This window comes from Miniopterus schreibersii, assembly GCF_964146895.1.
Source record: "Miniopterus schreibersii genome assembly, chromosome: 18".
Taxonomy (NCBI): Eukaryota; Metazoa; Chordata; class Mammalia; order Chiroptera; family Miniopteridae; genus Miniopterus; species Miniopterus schreibersii.
Genome location: NC_138121.1, coordinates 33025723 through 33048458, shown reverse-complemented (window position 1 = coordinate 33048458; position 22736 = coordinate 33025723). Strand labels below are relative to the sequence as shown.

Genomic DNA, 22736 nt, shown 5'->3' with positions numbered 1-22736 from the left:
CCGCTGCATCCAGACTTCCTCCGGCGGTGGCTGGAGGCTGCGCATCTGGGGCTTTAAAACTACAAAGGGACTGCGGGGCGGCGAGCGCGGGAGGCGGCGCGCGGGCTGGGGCGCGGGGACCGGAGAGCCGCGCAGCGCCCAGGCCGCCAGTCGCGCCGTCGGCGCCGCGGAGCCAGCGCCCCCCGGGCGGCCACGCGGCCCCCCGCGCAGCGAACCAGCGGCCCCGCGGCGTCTGCGCGGCCGAGAGCGCGATGATCCCGGCGCCCGCGGCCCGGGGCGCGCGGGCCGGCGCCCTGCGCGCGCTCTGCGTCCTGGGCTGCCTGCTGGCCCACGCCGCCGCCGCGCCCTCGCCCATCATCAAGTTCCCGGGTGATGTGGCCCCCAAGTCGGACAAAGAGGTGGCCGTGGTGAGTCGCCCCGCGGACCTCGAGGAGCCAAGTTGAAGCAAACTTCCTAGGCGAGGTTGGGGGTCGCCCCGCTCCACCTCCCCGCATCCCCAGTGGGCACCAGCCGTGGGGGAGGGGCCTCAGGAAACAGCTTAGCGGGGAGTCTGGGGCCAGCCCGCGGTGGGATCTGTTTTGGAAACCGTGGGGGTGCTTTGGGGAGTCCAGAAGGCCTTTGATAAACAACTTGGAAACTTCCCGGGTACAGCAGGGGGGCGTGGAAAGAGGGGGTGGGAGAGTCAGGGGGTGCTTGGCAAACAGCTGAGAAGGGCCTCTTTTGTAAATAACAGGGACCTTGTCTGGTATCCGAAGGGTTTGGCAAGGGGGCGGCTTTGTAAACAACTTTTGGTCACATCTGGGGGTTGGCTGACAAGACCCTTGGCGAGCATCTCGGGAGGCCTTTGGCAAAGGGCCCCAAGGGGGTCCCTTGTGCAAACGGTGGAGGCTCTTTTTAACCCCCTGCGGCACCTTGAGAAGGGGCTCCCGTGGCACGCGATTTGGGTACATTCCCGCACACGTTCGTTTGTGAGCTCTGGGCCAGGCGGGGCTCGGCAAACATCTGGGAACCTTTGGCACACATCTGGAGAGGGGCCTTGGACAAACCGCTCCAGGGGACCGCTGGGCGAATGTTTGGGGCAGGAGTGGAGCCCAAAGCGCATCTTTTTTCGCCTGGCCCAGTGGACAAAGTGGCCAGAAGGGTCAACGGTTGGATCTCGGAAAGTTTCCTCGAACTTCTGCAACTTGTGCAAAGGGATGTTGGACAGGGGAGAGGTGGCCGGCGGGGTCGAAGTGAGGGGCGGGCGCAGGAGGCCTGGCGCGTGGGGCGGGGGTGGAGGAGCCCGGCGGGCGGGAGGGCTGCCGGGGAGCCCTCGCTCCTGGCCCGGCGCCCAGCTGCGGCTCCAATGATGTTCTGTGAGCGCGCGCCTGGCTGGGGGCTCCCTGGCCCCAGCGTCGTCCGAGCAGGCTAGGGACAGCGGAAGGGCACCACCCCGCACCCTGTCAGCACCCTGAGCTGGGGGACCCCTCAAGATATTCCTTCTAGCCCACAAGAAATCTGCGCCCTTATTGCTTTACCCTGCCCCCCTAGAAACTCCCTAATCTCCTTCAGCCTGGTCCTCAACTTGCTTAAGACAGAACTCCCATGCCTGCTGGTCCCTCTGGGAAACCCTTCTCAGGGTGTGCTATCCCCCCCCCTTCCCAGCAGCTAAGCCTTTGTCCCCTGTGGATAAATGGGTCGGGAGAACTTACATTTTTAGGGGCTGCTGTTCTTTCTCGGGTCTGGAGCTGGCTGGCATCATGATGTAGCTTGGCTAGGAGTGAGCGAGGAGCCTTGGATCCTGGACCAAGCTACCTGGGCGCCTGCACCTCCACACAGCATATGGAAATCCATGTTGCCCGGAGGCAATGCGGTGGGAGGAGGCTTGAGAAGCAGGATGATATTAGACAGCCTGGCTTCAAATCCCAAGTGTGCTAACCAGCCGGTCTAGTAAGCTCCAGCAAGTGCCTGAACCTCTCAGTTTCAGCTTCTTCTGCAATCTGAAGATAACAACAGTAACTTAAGGGAGAGGTAACCTTAGACACTCTGAAGGGGCACTCAATAGTGCTGGTCATCATTGTCATTATTGCTATTATACCCTGTATTTTTTCCTTTCCTAATTTCCCCTCCAAACAAGGTGAGGGCCCCTATAATAAGGTCTCCTGGCTCCTTTCACCATTTCAACACAGCACCAATCACATTTAAGTTTGCATTTATTTCTGCCATGCCCTGGCCAGTGTGGCTCAGTTGGTTGAGCATCGCCCCACGCACCACGAGGTCTCTAGTTCGATTTTGGTTACCTGCCCAGGTTGGGGCTCAATCCCCAGGAGGGGGCATGTAGGAGGCAGCCGATCCATGGTTCTCATAGCTGTTTCTCTGTCTCTCTCCCTCTCTCCTCTTTTCTCTCTAAAAACATCAATAAAACATATTCAGAAACATCTGTTGTGTTTATCCTAGCATTGTCAAAAAGTATTTGTTGAACAAATACATGAGCTGGCTGGTCCCTGACCCCCTGCAGAGGCCTGTTGGGCTTTGGCCTCAGTTTGGGCAGAGCCACAGCACAGCCCCTGAAGTACCAGACTGTTTTCCTTTTGGAAATGACGGATCCGGGTTTGAACCCAGGCCTGTCTGCTGCTGCAGCCACGCATATAGCCCCTGAATCTCCGTATAAGAAAAATGAGGAAAATAATCCTTATGTCATCATCAGCAGTTAGGTGGATTAAAAGAGATGATGGAGGTAAAGACAGGTAGTGAATTACAGTTCTGAGCATGGCTCTGGAGCCAGATCGCTTGAGTCCAGATCCATCTCTGCCATCTGTTAGCTGTGTGATCTTAGGCAAGTTTCTTAACCTCTCTGTGCTTTAGTTTCTTTCTCTATACGATGAGCATAGTAACAGTAAGTATATTATAGAGTTACTGTGAGCATTAGAGTTACATGACCTCAGTGCCAAGGTGCACCCAACTCATGGTAGCCGTGCTCTCTGCAGCTGTTATGTCACTCAGCTAGTGGGTGTCAAAGTTGGTTTGAGAACCTAAGACTCCACCCAGTGCCCTTGGGCCCTGGGTATTATGTCTTGTCTGGGCTATGGGGCTGGGCTGGAGCTGGTTACTGCAGCCTGCTTTGGTCAGGACTGTCCCCTCCTGACGTGGCTGCTTACCTCTGGTGCTCATTTCTTCCAGCAATACCTGAACACCTATTACGGCTGCCCCAAGGAGAAGTGCAACCTGTTTATGCTGAAAGACACGCTGAAGAAGATGCAGAAGTTCTTCGGGCTGCCCGAGACAGGTGTCCTCGACAAGCGCACCATCATGACCATGCGGAAGCCGCGCTGCGGCAACCCCGACGTGGCCAACTACAACTTCTTCCCCCGCAAGCCCAAGTGGGACAAGAGCGAGATCACATACAGGTGCCAAGGCGGGGCTGGGCGGTGGGGCCTCCAGGCCATGGGAAACAGGGTCTCCTTGGGCCTTGCCCCACTCTGGGCACCTGGCAGGTGTCCTATGAGGGCTTGGTGTCTTAAGGAGTTTGCATACAAAGTTTTTAGGAACTGGAGTCAGACCTGGACCTGAAGCTCACTTACTAGCTGTGAGACATCAGGCTACTTATTTTTTAATGCCCTGAGCCTTGGTTTTCCCATCTACAAAATGGGGCTAAAACAAAACCTTCCTCATAAGATGGTTGGGAACTAAGCTAGATCACATATATAGAAGGCTTTCACGGTGTCCAGCATACAGTATCAGTGTAATAACTGCTAGTCAATATTATTACTAGGTGGGGTCATTGGGGTAGGTGGAAGGAAATTGATGATTGGTTGCTAAGTGGGTTTATATTATAAAGTTGTTGTAATTGGTTGTTGATTGGGCTGAGGGCTCTGTTCTGCACGGCTCGTGTTGGACTCCAAGGATGAGATCTCTGACCAATGTCCCATATGCACTATTTATGCTCCTGTGTGTCCCCCCAGCCAGAAGTGAGGGATGAGAGTCCTGAAACGAGGGCTGAAGATGTTGGTTGGTCTAGGACACACAGGACCTCAAGGCACTCTGGGTGGGCTGTTCTCCCAGTGAGCTCTGCTCAACATACACACATTCATATGCCTGCGTATGCATACACACATGTATACACACGTGCACACTCAAACTCATGCACCCCTCACATGCTTATGCACACACTTGCACACCTGTGCACATACACCACCCTTGCACTCACACAATTTCCTAGTGCTTGTACCCATGCACACACACTCGCATGCATGTGCATACTCGCTTCTTAGCACACACGTACACTCACATGCACTCCTTCCACCCCCAGGATCATTAACTACACGCCTGATCTCGACTCCGAGACGGTCGATGATGCCTTCTCCCGTGCCTTCCAAGTCTGGAGTGCTGTGACCCCCCTTCGGTTTTCCCGTATCCACGACGGAGAGGCAGACATCATGATCGACTTCGGCCGCTGGGGTAGGCAGAATTGGGACCGGCAGGGGTGCAGTGTAGAGATGAGGGGGATCCGGCCACTGGAGAGGCACGGGGGGGTTGAGAACAGCTGAGATAGGAGGGCAGAAAGTTACACCGAAGTGGCGTGGGTGGGAGCAGACACTGCAGAGCCGTGTGGATGTGAGGCAGGTGACGTGACACTATCCCCTGGAGGCGGTGTGAGCCTGAAAGCGGGTGGTCTTCCTGTACTGCCCAGCATGGTAGCTCCTAGAAACACAGGGCTGCTGACGTTTCAATTGGTTACAATTAAATAAAATCGAAATGCAGTTTCTTGGTCACACTGGCCACATTTCAGGTGCTTAGTAGCCACCTGGGGCTGGTTGTTACTGAACAGCACGAAGAATGTCCCCATCACCGCAGAAAGTTCTGCTGGATAGCGCCGGTCCACACTGAGGAACCCCAGGCGTGGGAGTAGGTCAGAAAGCATGGAGCAGTGTAGACAGGAGAGTAACTGGAAAAGAACTTGGAGTCGATGGCGCCATGTGGGTTGGTGGTGTGGGCAATGGCCGTAGTGTAGACATAAAGGTAGGTAGTGTGGACATTGTGAGTAGTGACGTGGGTAAATGGCACAGCCCAGGGAAGACTGTAGGCATGTGGGTGGGTGGTATGGCCCTGGGCGGCCAGGCAGGCACGGGGGTTAGTTCGGGTTGTGAATATTGGTGACAGAACTGAGGCAACAGTGTAGACCTTAGGATGCTAACAATCAAGTCAGCAACTCTACTGACTTGCTGTGCCCCAGTCTTGGATAAACCCGACAGGACAGGGAAGGGGACAGATGTCAGGTGGGCTGAAGGGCCCCAGCTATGGAAGGAGCGTGGCTGGGTGTCAGGTCCCGCTGGGGCGGCTAGAAGCTGAGACCAGTGTGTTTCAGAGCATGGAGATGGATACCCCTTTGACGGCAAGGACGGACTCCTGGCTCACGCCTTCGCCCCGGGCCCTGGTGTTGGGGGAGACTCCCACTTTGACGACGACGAGCTGTGGACCCTGGGAGAGGGGCAAGGTAAGAAAGCGGCCATCCACAGGCCCAAGCGTCATCTCCAGCCCTCTGCATGTCTCCCTGTAAGCCAGCAACAAGGACTGGGCCTCCCCAGCAACCTCGGGCACCTCCGTCTGCTCTAATGGGAGAGTGTGAGATTGGGGGCAGGAGGCGGGGGGACGTCACAGGATCCTGGTCCCCAAGGAAGGGCCTGGAGAGGGTAGAGGTCCACCCTGCCCTGCCCTGCGCTGTGTCGCCCCTCAGTGGTCCGTGTGAAGTACGGCAACGCCGACGGGGAGTACTGTAAGTTCCCCTTCCGGTTCAACGGCAAGGAGTATACGAGCTGCACCGACACCGGCCGCAGCGACGGCTTCCTCTGGTGTTCCACCACCTACGACTTCGACAAGGATGGCAAATACGGCTTCTGCCCCCACGAAGGTGAGTCCTTCTGGTCTCCGGCTCCCCAGGCTCCCTGCTGCCCCCCGTCATTTATACCCCCCAAGGCTGACACTGCCAGCCAGCCAGCATCCCCCCACTCCCTTCAAACCCCACTGTCCCTCTGACCTGTATGATTAGCTACTTTATGCTTTCATTAGATCAGTTCCATTCTGAGTCTCGCCGTTAGCCATAATATTTGTGAAATCGTAGGTCTGATGTGCTAATTACTTTTTCTCTTACATACCTTAGAATGAACTTAGAACTATTAACATGCTCGGTGGTTCTCTCTAGAACCACTGTACCCTCCAGCCAGAGTTGGGGGCTCAAGGGCGTGAGGAGAGGCTCGGAGACGGATCAGAAGTCTAGCAATGGAATTGGGGGGGTGAGACTCAGACACCAAGGCTGGTAACCGGGCTGGCTTAGAGACACCAACCTCTGGAATTTCAGCCATTAATCCTGGTTCTGATGCCAACTTTGCTAGTGTGTGTGTGTGTGTGTGTGTGTGTGTGTGTGTCTGGATCTGGGGACTATGCCAATTGCCTCTCTTGGTCTCTGTTTATTTTTGCTTGTGTCTACATGTCTGTGTCTTGACTCAGTATTTATGTGTGTGTGTTTGTCAATGCTCAAAACACAGAATTTTCAGATATTCTGAAGCCATGTAGAGGAAAAAAAAGTTTAAGGGTTAAGGGTGTTGACATAGTCCTTTCTTAAAATATCCTTGACACACTTCATAATCAGAAATCAGAGAATCATAGTATGTATAACTTCATAGTCAGTCATCATATCTGATGATCCTGGAGATCGAAAGCCAGAAAAATGGCAGAAAACCCAACTGTTTTTCTAAATACTTCTTTCTCCCCCATAGACTCCTTGATCCATATATGCCTTTGTCTTCATGGCCCTAACTTTACATGTTTGTGAGTCAGTCTGACTCCACTGCAATTGAACACCGACCACCAAAGCTCATGTGATACGTTGTATTAAGTAAGAGTTCAAGCCATTAATAAATCAGAAACCTTAAACAGAAATACTTCGCGTATCCTGCATTTCCCAGTAGGGATTCGTTACCCCTCCCACGTATCTCACCCATGTGCCGAGAGAAGAGCGCTTTGATGACAGAACTGAAAACAGCTGTAATTCATAAATTTGGGAAGGGTTCTCCCCTGCATTGGACATGAGCCATCCACTTGGTATTTAGCCAGATGCAAGTGCGCACAGCACGCACATGTTTGGGTCTCGGGGCAGATGTTCTGTTCCACAGCCCCTCCTGACTGCTGAGTCAGTGTCTGTTTCTCTTCATTCTCCTTGGAGGCAGGATCTGAAAGGAGATGGGGCCTCTCTGGGTGGTAGACAGGCAGCTGATGGGAGGCCAGAGGCGTGGAGGTTAACTCTTCGCCTTTTCCCACTCGGAGGCTTCCAAGGCATCTGGCCTCCGTCTTTTCCCTTCCTTTAGTCCCATTGTTTCTGGCCTTGCAGGAGAAGGTCTCTCGATTGGGGGGAGGGGGCCAGTGAGGATAAGGGGCCTGATTCCCGCAGTGGGGGGCCAGGGACCGGGCTCCATTCTGGTCGTGGCGGAGTTAACGGGGCCTGGTGAGGTCACCTCTGGCGCTGTTGTGCGCAGATGGTCCTCGTTACACACTTGTGGTTTTGCTAGTTGGCAATTCCAGAGACACCATTTTGTAGCTTTGGGGTGGATGAGGGCATGGGGAGTGGGGGAAGAACCTAAGATAAGCCCCGACTCTGAATCCCACTCTCCCCAACTTCTCCAGTCATGGCCCCCATCCAGGGGAGGTCAGAGTGGATGGCTTAATAAAAGGTTCCCAAAGGCCACCCTTCCCCTCCTTCCCCCTCACCCACTGCCTCCTGCGGGGACCGCAGCAGAGCTTTCCAAAAATCGCCTGGGGTGAAAGGAGGTGAAGCTGTGTGTGTATGTGTGTGTGTGTGTGTGTGTGTGTGTGTGTGTGTGTGTGTGTGTGCTCGCGCGCACACATGGGAGAGAGAGAGAAAGTGTGAGCAAGAGAGACTGAGATTAGTGTTTTGTGGTTGTCAGTTACGCCCCTCACCCAGTTCTTCCATTCATGGATGGTGAGCAGTTCCGAACCCAGCTTTCTCAGTGCCTCAGTTTCCCTATCTATCAAATGGACACTTGATCCTGCTGACCATAGATGATGTGTTTAGTACGGTGTGGGCATCAGCCAGGCAGGGTGGGCAGTGAACTTGGGGCTGGGGCAGGGTTCCTGGAGGCTCCCTGCTGTGTGTGGGGGTCCATCAGTTCTCTAGGGAAGGACTGGGTTAACCAGGAGGCAAGGGGTGGTCCCCAGGAGCTCAGAAAAGCAGCAGTTTACCAACCCGTCTTAGTGGTTTTTAGTATTTTAACAATGCTGTAACCTCACTGGAGGGAACCAGCAGGCTGGTAGCCAGCCAGCTCCGTGCCCACAGAGGTGCCCAGCTGATTTTCTGGTGCGCCTGGTGGGTGGTCTCTCTCACATTTGTACTCTCTCCCCACCCCCAGCTTTGTTCACCACGGGTGGCAACGCCGACGGAAAGCCCTGCAAGTTCCCGTTCCAGTTCCAGGGCACGTCCTACAACAGCTGCACCACCGAGGGCCGCAGCGACGGCTACCGCTGGTGCAGCACCACCGAGGACTACGACCGTGACAAGAAGTACGGCTTCTGCCCTGAGACCGGTGGGTGTCGCCGCCTCTCCCTGCCTTCTACAGGAAACCCACGAGAACCCCCGACCTCCTCTCCCCGTGATGGGGTTCTGGTCAGAATACTTAGCAGCTGGGCATCAGAGGCACAGAAATCAGAACAGATGCTGGGACCAATAGCCAGTCAGCCAAACTGGTGACGCCTGGTGTCAGGCGCACACAGGCCCCACTCCGCACGACCCACACTCTCAGCCTCTCCCCCTCTCCTTCCTTCCCCCCTCCCTCCCTCCAGCAGGGATTTACTGAGCACCTACTTTCTGCGGGAGAACACATGGGTCTCCGTAGGGCCGCTGTAGGAGCTGACGGTCCCGGGAAGTGTGTTGACACCATCGTCCCTGCCCAGCCCTTTGCCTCTGTCCCCTCTGTCCCCATCCATGGGAGCCTAACTAAAGCCCCAGGTTTGAATCCCGGGCCCTTCCTAGCAGTATCTGCTCAGGCATGTTTCTTAGTCTCTCTGAGCTCCGGTTTCTCCATCCATGAAACGGGTAACATGGTTCCAACTGCACAGGGCAGTTGGAGTGGGAGGGAGACGTGTGGAAAGCACTGATCCAGCGAGTACTCAGTCAGCATGTTTGTTAATGCCCACATCATGTCATTGTTCCTCGCGGCCCCTGACCCATGTCCCTGACTCCTCAGCCATGTCCACTGTCGGCGGGAACTCAAAAGGTGCCCCCTGCGTCTTCCCCTTCACCTTCCTGGGCAAGAAGTACGAGCGGTGCACCAGCGAGGGCCGAAACGACGGGAAGCTGTGGTGCTCCACCACGTCCAGCTTCGACGAGGACCGCGAGTGGGGCTTCTGCCCGGACCAAGGTACAAGGCCCGGCCGCTGGGCAGAGACCGGCATCTCCCACATCTGGGCCGGACACCTTCCTGAGTCCCCCCCACCTCAGGCACAGACAGTGCCCCCGCTTACCCTGGCTGAGACCCTGCCCATCCACAATGGGGACACTCCCTGCTCCAGACCCCCCAGGACAGAAACACTGCCCATTCTTGGTGGCCACAGTGTCCCTGCTTAGGCCACGCCCATCCAAGCAGAGGCAGGTTTCCAAGTTAAGACCCCATCGACCTCCGTACCTGCTCCCACCGAGACTAGCCAACATGTCACAGTGCTGGGCTTGGCCCCCTACGAGGCATTTCCACTCCAACGCGCAGCTGCTTCCAAGGAGCTGGGTGGGCGGGAAAAGGGGAAAGCAGGAGGAACTCACCTTCGCTCCCGCTCTGCCCTCCACGCAGCATGCAGAGCCCCAGAGCCCTCCCCGCCCCCGTTGCACCACCTTCACCAAGTGCGTGAGGGTGCTGAGAGTGACCAGGAGATAGGCCGTGACCCTACTGTGTGGTCAGTGCCCTGAGCAGGGCGCTAGGACCCACCTAAATCTATAGGTTTCGGGGTCACTGGCCTCATTGGTGGCTCAAGATGGCCAGGCGAGAGAGCTGGTCCAGAGCCGGCCTGAAAAAGGTCTGCCTCTCTTTATGTTACTTTTCTACCTTTTGACTCACAATGAGATGGAACTTGGAGAAGGCCAGCTGACAGAGGCTGGCCCAGGGATCCCCTGTTCCCCCCAGATGCCGTGCTAGGACACACCGACTTTACCTGCTCCACTCCAGCCTCCCCCTAAAGGTGGGCCTCACCATCCGCCAGGATGCTTTAGGGCTCCACGCTGGCACGGTGCACCCAGCTGTCTGCTAGTTTCCTAGCAAAGCATCCCAAACTGGGTGGCTTGAAACAACAGAAATGTGCCCTCTTATACCTCTGGAGGCTCGAAGTCTAAAACCAGGGTCCCAGTGGGTCACGTCCTCCCTGTGGCATCGCTCCCTCCCTGCCTCTGATGTTACGTGGCCTTTCCCCTCGGTTCCATCTCTGTATCTTTTCATAAGAACACCAGTCATATTGGATTAAGGGGCTACCCTACCCCTGTGTGACTTTACATTTTAACTTATCTGCAAAGACCTCGTTTCCAGATAAGGTCACCTTCACAGGTACCCGGGGTCAGGACGAACCTATCTCCTGGGGTTGAACATACTTCAACCCACAACAGGTGTGACACAGGGTTTGCCCGCTATCTGTGGCTGAACCCGGGCAGCCACTTGAAGTGGGAGTGGCTTTGACTGCTGTCCCTGGGGCAAGAATGGTGGACCCTCGGGGCCAGCCTGTCCCCACTCTCTTCCCTGTTCAGAGACTGTGCAGAGCAGGTTTTCCCATCGTCTTTATAGAGAAACACAAAAAGGCAGGAAGCACTATGTTTAACAAATGGGACTGGAAGTAGAGGATGGGCAGATGCCTCTTTTTCTTTATAGCACACGTGCAGCCTGCCTGGGAGGGACGAGGGGACTTGGGCTGACCCTGTGTGAAAGGAATACGCGTAGTCTGTTAGTCCCAGGGTTCTCGGGAGCAGGGAAAATCAATCTGTGCCACTTCCAGGGCCCTCTGTCCCACCATGAGATGGCCCCAAAAGGCTCCATCACTGAGGCCAGGGCCTGACTCCTCTCTCACCTCCCCGTCTTTCTGCACCCTCCCCTCCCTGTGGCCCTCAGGGTACAGCCTGTTCCTGGTGGCGGCTCATGAGTTTGGTCACGCAATGGGGCTGGAGCACTCGCAGGACCCTGGAGCCCTGATGGCGCCCATTTACACCTACACCAAGAACTTCCGCCTGTCCCAGGATGACATCAAGGGCATCCAAGACCTCTACGGTGAGCCTCAGCTTGGGGCTTCGGGGCGGGGGTCTGGGAGGCCATACAGCCTGGGATGGAGGCCCAGGGGGTGCACCAGCAAGGTCCCATCTGTCCAGGATTACAGGAGACAAGGGCAGGAGGCACGAGTGTTGACCTGGTCGGGAGGAGTCAGAATACTCCAAGGGAACCCTAGGACAGTTCTTTTCCCTTCCAAGTAACATCAGTGTTCACGCCTCTCTCGGCTCTCCAGCAGGCAGGGCAGAAAGGGGCTCTCCATCTTTTGGAAAGTAAATTAAGACCTGAGAAAGGCCATCAGGTTGCAGCAACCAAGTTAGGTTTAGAATCCAGGAGAATTAGCTAAATACAGGGTAGAATTTCCCAGCACGTGCAATGACCTTAATGACACAAGGGTGTAGGTTTCTAGTTTTCCTAATTATTCTTTTATTTTAATGCGTAATAGGAACAATACAACTAGGACCTGAGACCAGTGACTTCTTTATTATCAGTGCTTGTAATGAGGCTAGAGTTTAAAAAGTCCATGATTTAGAAAAAGTAGATGTATAATGGTATGGCAATACCTGGACCACGCCAAAGGTGCTTGAGCCCAGAGGCTGGGGAAATAAGTGAACTTGGAAAGAACCCACAGTGGAGTGAGGCACCGGGTTCTATGCTGTCTCTCCCCACCATCTGTAAGAGAGGAGCTGGTCCTTACCTCTCCAGACTCAGTTTCCTCATCTGTGAAGTGGGAGTGATAATGATGCCTACCTCCCAGGGATAGAGTGGGGACTGGTTCAGGTGACATCAGTGAAGAGCATTATAAAGTGTGAAGGGCCATGGGATTCTGGTCTCTCCACTCTCCCCGCCTCCATGCATCGTCTCCCTCTCCTACCCCGGCTTACGCTAAGGCCAGAATAGTATTTCTTCTGATCCTTAGCAGGTTGGGTGGGCAGCCCTGGGGCTCAGCCTGGTGGGGAGAATCCCTGGAACTGGGGAGAGTCTGAGGTCAGGTGTCCTCCCCCAGGGCCCTCTCCTGATGGTGACATTGACACTGGCACCGGTCCCACCCCCACGCTGGGACCTGTCACTCCTGAGATCTGCGTACAGGACATCATCTTTGATGGCATCTCTCAGATCCGCGGGGAGATCTTCTTCTTCAAGGACCGGTGAGCGCGGGAGCGTGCTTCTTGTCCCCTGCCTCTGGCCCTGCTCCATTATTCTTGTACCCCCGCCCCTTGCACAGGGACCCACCAGGCGCTTCGTAGAATAACCTATATAGATAGTTTTCTGCATGTCAGATGACCTCTGGATTTCAGTGGCTTACCCCCACAGGCATTTCTTCTGCTTTCCCCTAGTCTGTGGGTCTACTGGGTGTGTTGGTTTCAGGCTGTTGGCTTCAGGTGGCAGTGGGCCTCCCACCCCAGAACCCCCTAGGGGGTAGGTGTGCTCTGCTGTCACTCATTCTCCTGGGATTTGTGGCTACTCGTGGCCGATGGCAGAAGCCAAACCAAACCGCACAAGCACAGTGAAAGCCTCCGCTCACATCAAATCTGAGAATATTCCATTGACCGAAGCAAATCACATGGCCAAGCCCAGCACCTGCTCTCAGGGCTGGTACTGTGAAGTCACATGGCAACGGACACGGCTCTATAAAAAGAGGGACAGAAGGAAACATTGGAAATAATAACCCAGGCTATCACAGGCCTTCAAAATTGGCCTTGACCTCACATGGCCAAACTGTTGTATGTCCAGGGAGCAAGTAACCACAGGATAGAGAAAGGGGGTATCCTTCATGCTATAAAGGGCCCCACTCAATTGACTAAGAGCTGAGATACATCCAACTGCCCTAGCCTTCCTGAATAACGGCAGATAGTATGAGGACTGCACTAAAGGACCTATCCATGCAAACATACTTATACCCATCCATCCATTCATCTGTCTATCCATCTACCCAATATCCATCCATCCATTATCTATCCACCTATCATCCATTATCCATGGTCAGTTCTTTACGCTCCATCCATCCATGTGTCCATTCATCCATTCATAGAGCATGCAATTGACAGAATGGGCTCTGGAGCCAGATTGCCTGGGTTAGAATCCCAGACCTACAACTTACTGCTTGCATGATCATAGGCAAGTTAATTATGTATCTACTTTGTACCTCAGTTTCCTCATCTATAAAATGGGACTAATTTTCCCGTCTGTCTCATAAGGCTGTTGTAAGGATTAGATGAGTTTAGTTCTTAGAACAATGCCTGGCACAGAGTGTGTTCAGTCACATTAGCTGTTATTATCAACAAATATTACTTGGCATCTATGGTGCCAAATACTTGGTGAGGCTTTAGGAGCTGGGGATGGGGGTGGTATGCTGAGGCAGAGGGGCTACTTAATGCCTAGATCAGTGTTCTTAAAGAGGTCTCCATGGGCCTCTTACCCCAGAACCCCCTAGAGTGTGAGTGTTAAAACTCCGGGTTTGTGCTCCCACCTGTAGGCCCGATGACTTGCAAAATAGTTAAGCACCGATCACGTGCAAAAATTAGTGCTAGGCACTGAAGGGGGGCACAAGAAAAGCAATAGTGCAGGATAATTCAACTTAGACTTTGGAGTCAGATCTGGATGTGAATCCTGGTAACCTCTCTGAGCTTCATTTGCCAAATATGATCGTGATACCCTCCTTTACCCAGATGTTTAGCTGCAAGTATCAGAGAACCTTAACTCAAACCAGGTTAGACAATGGGAAAAACTGTTCTCACGTGGTACAAAGTCCAGGGTTAGGGCTGCCTCTGGGAGCAGAAAGAGGGTCAGTGACTCAGTGATAACTTTGTCCACTGCCATCCTCTGCATTGACTTCATCTGAATGCCGGGCTCCTCGTGGTTACAAGGTGGCTGCCAGTGGCAATTGGGGCTACAGGCTTCCTTGCCCACGTATAGCAAGAGAGAAGAAGAGAAAGAGACAGAAAGAGAGAGATCCCAAGTACAAAATTTATGTCTATCTGTTCAACCTTATTATGCAAACAAAAGTCATAACAACTAACAGTTGCCAGGGAATGCTAAAGCTCTGATAGGCTTAGACCAGTGGTTCTCAAACTTTGGCATGCATTAGACTCATCAGGAAGGCTTGTTAAAACACAGAGCGCTGGACCCCAAGCCCGGAGAGCCTGATCCATAGGTCTTGGGTGGGGCCCAATAATTCGCATTTCTAATGAGTTCCCAGGGGGTGGGCTGGGATCACACTTTGAGAAACAGTGGCTTAAACTAATCAGAATAGTGTTGGGTCCACCTCCAGCGAAGGATGGATCGTAAATTTGGAAGCTTTGTGAGGAGAGGTGATAGGGAATGAATAGATAATAGATGCTGGGTAGACCAGCTAGAGTGCATATTATAATATTGTGAGAAGTACATTTTCCAAGGCACATAAAGTGCTGCCAAAGTATACAAATCCACTTCATTTCATTTCAGGAAATGTTTTGAGTGCCATCAGCCCCTGCCTCAGTTGGCTTCTAACCTTAGAAGAGCTAAGACATTTAAAAAAAAAAAATCCAGTTACTATTCCAGGCACTCAATGTTGGTGATTTTTCAGAGGCTCAGAGGAGGGAGAATACAGTGTGCACAGAGGTAGTTAGGGAAGGCTTCCTGGAAGAAGGAGCAAGAGGGAGAGCAAAGAGGTTGCCTCCCAGCCCTGGCATCTTGCAGAGGGGGCTCTGCCCATCCTGCAGTCCTTCTCCGACCTTCCTTTGACCTTGCTTCCCCCTCGAAAGGCATCACTGCCGGAATGTTTCTGAATGGGCTTGGGGAGGCACCTGTGGTTGCCGCTGCAGAGTGACTGAGGCTGTGGCTTCCCATGTCCCCTTCTTTCCCTCAGGTTCATCTGGCGGACCGTGACGCCAGGTGAAAAGCCCACGGGGCCCCTGCTGGTGGCCACATTCTGGCCTGAACTTCCAGAAAGGATCGATGCTGTGTACGAGGCCCCGCAGGAGGAGAAGGCAGTGTTCTTTGCAGGTGTGTGGGCAGGATCCTCCCGGGCCCTCAGCTCCGCGGGGCTCTGCCCCGTGGTTCCTGTGCCCCTGTGCGCACTCCCTCTGCTTTAGGGATCCATTCTTTCAACCACTATTTCTGAAAGCATGGGATTCAAATGGGAAATTGGCTCAGACACCGGCATCCCATAGCATTGGCCCCCAGTGAACATTTCATTACCTTGAATTCTTTCTCAGTCCTTTTGGTTCCTTTTCTAGAAGGAAAATCAGCTTAGTGCAGGTGTCTCTAATGGCAACTAGAGCCTTTAGCGGACAACAACTTTAGTTCAAATTTTAAAAAACACATCATTTGCTTTTATTTTTAAATTTTAAAATGAACTTATTTCTAAAGATTTCAAAATGAATTCCTTGTAATCAAACTATGAAGTAAAAAATTCCATAAGGGGTCTCTGCAAGCAGTGAAAAATCATCCAGCTAGGCCCACATGGCCAATATTTGGGGAGCCCTGTGTATCCTACATTGACTTGAGCACCTGCCATGGACTAGGGATCCAGCCCCTGCCCTCACAGAGCTCATAAACTAGTGGGGAGACAGAAAACCAGGCTGTTGGGGGGGTGCAGTAAGTGCTAGGATCAGGGAGGTAGGACCCACAGGTCTGAGCCAGGGCACAGGGATGGCTTCTTGGAGAAGCCGAAGGCTCAGCCTGCACTGTGGGTACATGGTCTACCCGCCGGCTCCCCAGCTCCCTTCTCCCAGGGATTATGGGCTGTGGCCAGGGCAGTACTGGTCCCCAAGGCACCTTTGCACAAGTTAGAAAAAGGTGCCCCTTCATGGCAGGCATGGCACTCAGAGTGCATGGTTGGTGAGTGGAGTGAGGGCTGGACTTACTCCCCCTCATCTCCTTGGCCAGGCATCTTCTATAACCAACTGTAAAACCATCCACATGAGCCCCGATGTGGCCTCTGAATCCAGACGTAAGCAGGAACTGTGTCCCTGCTGAGAACAGCCACAGTGGGGTCCCCGGCAGACAGATGATGGGAGGATAGGCTGACCGGGGGCATCTCGGCACCAGTCACCGACACATTCTTTGCTTCCACCCCAGGGAATGAATACTGGGTTTATTCAGCCAGCACCCTGGAGCCGGGGTACCCCAAGCCTCTGACCAGCCTGGGGCTGCCCCCTGATGTTGAACGAGTGGACGCTGCCTTTAACTGGAGCAAGAACAAGAAGACGTACATCTTTGCTGGAAACAAGTTCTGGAGGTGAGTCAGGCAGCAGAGCCGGCTGCGTGGGCATAGAGAAGGCTCCGTGGCTTCATGCCTCCTGGGTCAAGTTCGGAGGTTGGTGGGTCACGGATGCCCCTCTCTGGTCTCTAATCTGCCAGGACTCCAGCCCCTTTGAGAAGTCATCAAAGGATGACCCATCCTTGTGCACATTAATGGTACAATTCTGGTTAGAACCTCCCCCCCTTCTCGGAAGTCTTGACTGGGCCCATGTCTCTCTGGTTTGGAGCTTCACCATATGGGATGACTCACTGAAGGCAGGGTAACAAGAAGAAAGATAACACCTTCTCCTGTTGACATTATGTGCCAGACACTGTTCCAAGGGCTTTATGAGATGAGGACACTGGGGTTCAGAGCGATTAAGTGTGTAGCTTAAAGTCACACAGCCAGCTAGTGGCAGCTTGGGATGTGAACCCTGGAATTCTGGCTCCCAGAGAGCATGCTATTTTCCACTATTCTACACTGTGCCTAAAAAATAGTGGGGTCCCAAGAAATGAGAGTATAGAGAGGCAGGGATGGAAGAGGGCAAGCTACGATGAAAACAGAGATGGGCGCACCAGCTTCTTTTAGGAATCAGGCCTCGGAATCAGGCTCATTGAAAGCAGCAGACACCCCCTGGTGGGTCTGCCACAGGCCCAGTGGCTGTGGGCGGAGGCTGGCAGGGGCCGGCTGGGAAGCAGGTAGCTCTCTGCTCCAGGTTGTCTAAAGGGGGGGACTGAATTCTGAGAGGCCATGGCCAAGGCTGAGGGTCAGGGGCCCAAGAGCTGGGAATGGTCAGTGAGAAGCAGTCTCGGCTTGATTAAAATTTGTCCTGTTTCCCAGGTAAGGAAACTGTGGTCCGACGTGTGTTGTTGGCTACAGAGCCAGGATCATAACTGCCTCTCCTGTCCTCTCACCCTGTGCCCCTCACGGCCCTCTAAGGGTCACTCGGTCAGTGGAAAGAGGTGATTGTGCAAGGAAGGGGTGAGTGGGTGTCTTCACCCACCCAGGTTTCTCCGCGGCTGCTCGTGCATCTGGCCTTCGGCCTGTCATCCCTGAAACAATCCTGCTGTCCTCCCAAGGGCCCTGTCTTCTCCCACGTCTCCTCCCACCACCCTCCCCTGGCTGCCCGGCATTCAGAAGGGTGGAATTCCAGACACACTGCTGAGATACTCAGCAGCTTAAGCTGATTGATATCTCAAGCCTCAAGAAAGAGCGCAGTCAGCCGGGAAACCACAGAGCGGGCTTTCTGCCCACAGGCTCCAGAGCCCTCCCAGGCGCACGCGTCCTGCAGGATCCTGGCATGGGAGGTGCTCCGGGACCTTAAAACATGGTCGGTGAGCTGCACAGGTTCACAGACGTGAGTCTTAGAACCATGGAGCCCTAGTGTCTTTGAATCGTGGCGTTGCACAGACTTTTCTAATCATCTTCCAACATGCTCTGTGTATGTAAACACATGGGAACAGACATGTCTGTGTGTGAGCATGAGCACACACGCCCATGCATGAGTGTGCACCCATGCACACGCACACACACTGACACTCAGGCGGTGGCGATGCTTTGCTGGGGTTTCTAGCAGTTATCTGCCTCCCAGTCCTTTTCTGCAACAAGCCCACCTTCCAAAGTCAAGGTCCTTAAAAGTGGCAGAGCTGTAGGGCCTGTCAGAGGCTCTGGGCAGGTTTCCAGAAGAGACAGATCTCGCTCCCAGGAGAGGTGGCTAGTGAGCTTGAGATGCTGGTCCTGGTGCAGAGTCTGCAGGGGCCCCAGAGCCCCCTGGCTGGAGAAGGGGAGAGAGTCCCCGAGCAACAGAGGACGCGTAGCTGCCTCCAGCCTGGGCATCCCCTCCTACATGCCAGGGAGAGCTCTGTTCCTTCTGGATGCTTCCACAAAGCCCTCAAATATCAATTCAGTATCTTCTGTGTGCCAGGCACTGAGCTGGGGGCTGGAAAACAGTGGTCAAGAAATAGTCACCCTGCCTTGTGGAGCTTACGGTACAACAAGAGACATAAACAGATTTGAATAAAATGACAATGGTTCTCACGATGGGCCCTGAACTTCATGCCAAGGCCCAAGGCTGTGCATTTCACCTGTATTTCTCATCAGAGGTAGATACTAGTATTAGCCCTTTTCCAGGTGTGGAAACTGAGGCCGATGTCCTCAAGGATACACCTGTGGAAAAGCTGGGACACATATGTCTGTGTTCCTCACTGCTGTTTCTCCAGCTGCAGAGGGGAAGTGAAGTGCCACAGAGAAACCTTTCAAAACAGTGTACCAGCGAGCCTGGACACTGTAGAGGAGACTCTGGGGACAGAGAGGAAAGTGAGATGTGGGCCCCTTCAGAGCATCGTCTGGTGCCACGATGCCATGCTCTTCCTGGGGGAAAAGGAACATAGAAGCAACTGATTCACTTCTCTGAGCCTCAGTTTCCTTGCCTATAAAATGGGGTTGATTCCTGCCCACCCTGACTTCTGTGGGTAGAGTGAGAAAGAAACGAGGGCAAGTTCAAGGACACCTGGCTCTGGGCCGTCATCACGGTAGAGAATGTAGGTGGAAGGGTCGGTGGAGGTGATGCAGGTGGAGTGCTGGGATTTTGAGCTGGGACGCTTGGTTTTGGTACCCCAGGTCATGAGGAAGCATGTTAGGTCTTGCAAGAAGAAGTCATGTGATGGGGCTGGGATTAAGGAAGGCTTCTCTGGCAGTTCTCAGGGTGCTGGGCAAAGAGGATAGAACCCTGTAGAAGGGAGCTCAGAGGGTCAGAGGGGAAGCTTTTGCTGGCATCTGGGTGGAGGTGGTCAGGCTGCCGTGGGGAAGAAACGTCAGCTATGTGGCACTATAGAGGGGCGCTTGGCTGTCACCAGGATGACATGCAATCATGGATGTGCCTAGGAAATTAGCACCACGAAGGCAAGATGCTATCTTGTGTACTGTGATATCTGCAAAATGATCCCAACATTTAAAAAGTTCTACAAAAATTAAAAAGACAGAGGTATCACTAGCCAGGAAAAAGACTATGCCAACCACATACTCAAGGTATTTACCCGAATTAAAGGCAGGGCTAGGATAGCTATGCAGCCAGGATAACTGGGGTGACAGGAGGTGCACCCTGTGACTAACAGGTTTGGACTCACATACCACCTGCATTGTAACCTCGCTGTCCTGGCCGAGATCATCTCCCAGGACATGCACTGTCATCTCCACTTGACAGATGAAAACGCAGCAAGCCACCCAGAGAGAGAGTGATGGGATGGGACCCTTTCCTGGACTCCTAGTCCAGTGCTCATCACATTGCACTGGATCAAAGTTTGTAAGAGAATAATATTTCCCCAGTAATCTACCAAGTACCAGATACAGGGATAGGCACTTTGTATGTGATGTTTTATTTCATATGTACCTTAATTAATACATTAAATTAAATATAATCCCATCTTCCAGCTGGGAAAACTGAGGCTCAGAGAGGCTCCCACTTAGAAGCTGGGTACCCTTTTGAAGTCTCTGGTCTGTGAAATGGGTATTTTGGTAATAATTGTGTCATAGGGTGTCACGAGGATTGACTGGGAAAGGAAAGGAACGGTGGTTTACTTGCTGCTTCAGCGTTAGCAGTAATCACAGGATTGCTTTTATAGGACTGTGAAGGTCACGGAATTAGTGAGCGGTGGGCTGGGATTCAGGCCCAGTTCTGACAACGTGTCCTCCCTTTCCACCGGCAGCCCCCCTGAAAGGCCAGGTCTGGTTTCCCAGGCCCACCCAGGAGCCATCGGGGGCTCTCCCATCCAGGCCCGGGGGGCAGGGGGGTGGCCATTAGGGAGACCCCACTGGCTCACCGCGTCCGGTTCCTTGCAGATACAATGAGGTGAAGAAGAAAATGGACCCCGGCTTCCCCAAGCTCATCGAAGAAGCCTGGAACGCCGTCCCTGATAACCTGGACGCTGTGGTGGACCTCCAGGGCGGCGGTGAGCTGCCCAGGCCTCTGACGGCTTTCTAGGACTCCCCACCCCCACCCAGGCCCGGTCCTGCAAGCACACACTCCCTCATTGTGCAGGGAGGCTAGCGGGGCCCGGCAAACAAACCAGCCCCTTCAGCCGGTGCTGGGAAGGCATCCAGACCCCTGACCTCCGCTCAGGCGGCAGGCTCCAGGCAGTAAGACCCAGAACGGCCCCTCACAGCTGCAGGGCCCGGGGCCAGGACAGGGGAGGGCGGGAGGCCTGCGGGGGCCGGGAACATGGGCTCCGTGCCCGGCATTCATTCTGGGGGCCTGATCCAGGCCCTTTCGGCTTCCACAGGAGGCCTTGTCACCGCCGCCCATTAGCAGTAGGATGGCTCCATTTGAGATAGGACCAACTCTGTCATGGCCTCTTGCTGGTATGGCAAAGAGCCCCATGCAACTCACTTTGCCTCTGGTCCCTTGCTGAATACAACAGGATCATCGAGGGATAGAATTTGGAGTTTGAAAAACATATTCTTGGGGAGGCTTCTGTGAGCTCTCTAGGGCCCTGAAAGTGGTCCAGTTTGGCGTCTTAGAGGTGATTTTAATTAAATTCCATGAAGATTTTCTTTTGAGCCCTTATATGCTGGCTAAGCGCATGGTCCTGACCTCCAGTGGCTAAAGGTCTACATGTCTAACAAAAAGCAGTGTACAATTAGGTGTTAGGTTAAGGATCATCTTCAGGAATAAATAACTATTGAGCACCTACTATGTGCCAGGGTTTTAAAGAAAGTAAATGAGATTATGTATGTCAGGAGTCACAAATTCCAAAGCCCAGAGGGGCCAGGCCAGTAGCACAAATGAGTGAAGTAGGCAAGGCAGGCAGGGAGTGGTGGGGTCTGTGGTGAAGCAGAGAGCACATGGCTTATTTACAGGGGACAGTTGCTTCTCTGCGTCTGCTGATTGCTGCCCTGCAAGAACAGGGTCCAGTGTGGCTGGATATTCCAACTCATTTAAAAGGAAGCAAAAAATGTCTGTGTTTCCTTATGAAATTTCCAGATGTTTACACGGTGGAAACTTATTTAGAATTCAGAATAAAACAAAACAAAAACTCGTGTGAGCCAAATACAACCCACGTGTGGGCCAATAGGATGAGCAGCCCCCTGGTTTGTTGCCTCTGGTATGGAAAGCGCTTGGTTTGGTGACTGTGCTCTGAGGAGTACCATTGATATTAATAGCAGCAGGTATTGTCTGACTTCACCCTTGCCACAAGCCCTAAGAGGTTGGTATCTTTTCCCCACCTTGAAGATGAACACAGGGACTCAGAGAGCTTCCTTCCTCACCATGTCCCTTTCCCAGCTTCAGAGGGGTCCTCTCTGGGTTAAAAGCTGCTTCCCTTCGGTGTGCAGGCTTTCAAAGCTCCCCGGAACCTTCCCCCTGCCAGAATGCCTGAGGGTGCTCACAAACTCTCTCCTTTCTTGTCCCAGGTCACAGCTACTTTTTCCAGGGCATTTTTTACATGAAGTTGGAGAACCAAAGCCTGAAGAACGTGAAGGTTGGAAGCATCAAATCCGATTGGCTGGGCTGCTGAGCCGGCCGCAGCTCCCGCAGGGCCTGCGCCTCCATCGCTTTCTGCACGTCGGGCCCTGAGCGCCGGGGAAGGACCCGCAAGGGCCCGGCAGCCTGCAGCTCTGTGGTTGATCAGCATTCTCACCGCCACCTGGTAATGGAAGATTCCCGAGAGTGGCTGTGCCCTGTGCCCAAGGAAAGGTGCTGACTATACCCCTCCCAGGTGCTCTTTACCCCTCCATAGCCCACCAGCCCTCAAGAGCCACCCCAAAAAGATGCTTTAATATCAACGCAGCCCTGTGCTGGGCTGGTCTGGTGCTGCCACACTTTAGGCTCTTCTCCCTCCACAACCTGCTGTGGCTTCCAGCACCCTCAGAGCCAACAGAGACTGTCTCAAGAGGGCACCGGTGGCCCAACAGCCTGGCCTGGCCTGAGGCAGTGGGAGAGGCATGGCCAGGAGGCCACCCAGGCACCTGGCTTCTCCCTGCTGTCTGCCTTAGAACCTTCCCTGCACTAGCAGTTGGCTTTGTATGCACTTTGTTCTGAAGTCACTGCACGAAGCATCTCAGCCCACGTAGGGATGGTTCCCTTGTTCACTCTGTGTAGTCCTAACCTACCCCGTCACTTCCTCCACTGGATGGAGGAAAACCAGCCGTGGCTCCCTGCTCAGCCCTCCCCTCCTCACCCTTCAACAATTCCCCATGGGAAATGTCAACAGGTATGAGTAAAGACACTAATTGAG

General features: G+C 53.8%; 1 protein-coding gene across 1 annotated transcript; it reads left to right on the top strand.

Annotated features, from left to right (window-relative positions):
- Window positions 1–22736, top strand: MMP2 (matrix metallopeptidase 2). The gene is made up of 13 exons (XM_081118943.1): window positions 1–407; window positions 3160–3386; window positions 4289–4437; window positions 5345–5473; window positions 5714–5887; window positions 8400–8573; window positions 9234–9407; window positions 11130–11285; window positions 12289–12430; window positions 15130–15266; window positions 16344–16503; window positions 20344–20453; window positions 21913–22736. Exons 1-13 carry the CDS (start codon window positions 252–254, stop codon window positions 22014–22016), a joined length of 1992 nt encoding a protein of 663 aa, XP_080975069.1. The 5' UTR covers window positions 1–251; the 3' UTR covers window positions 22017–22736.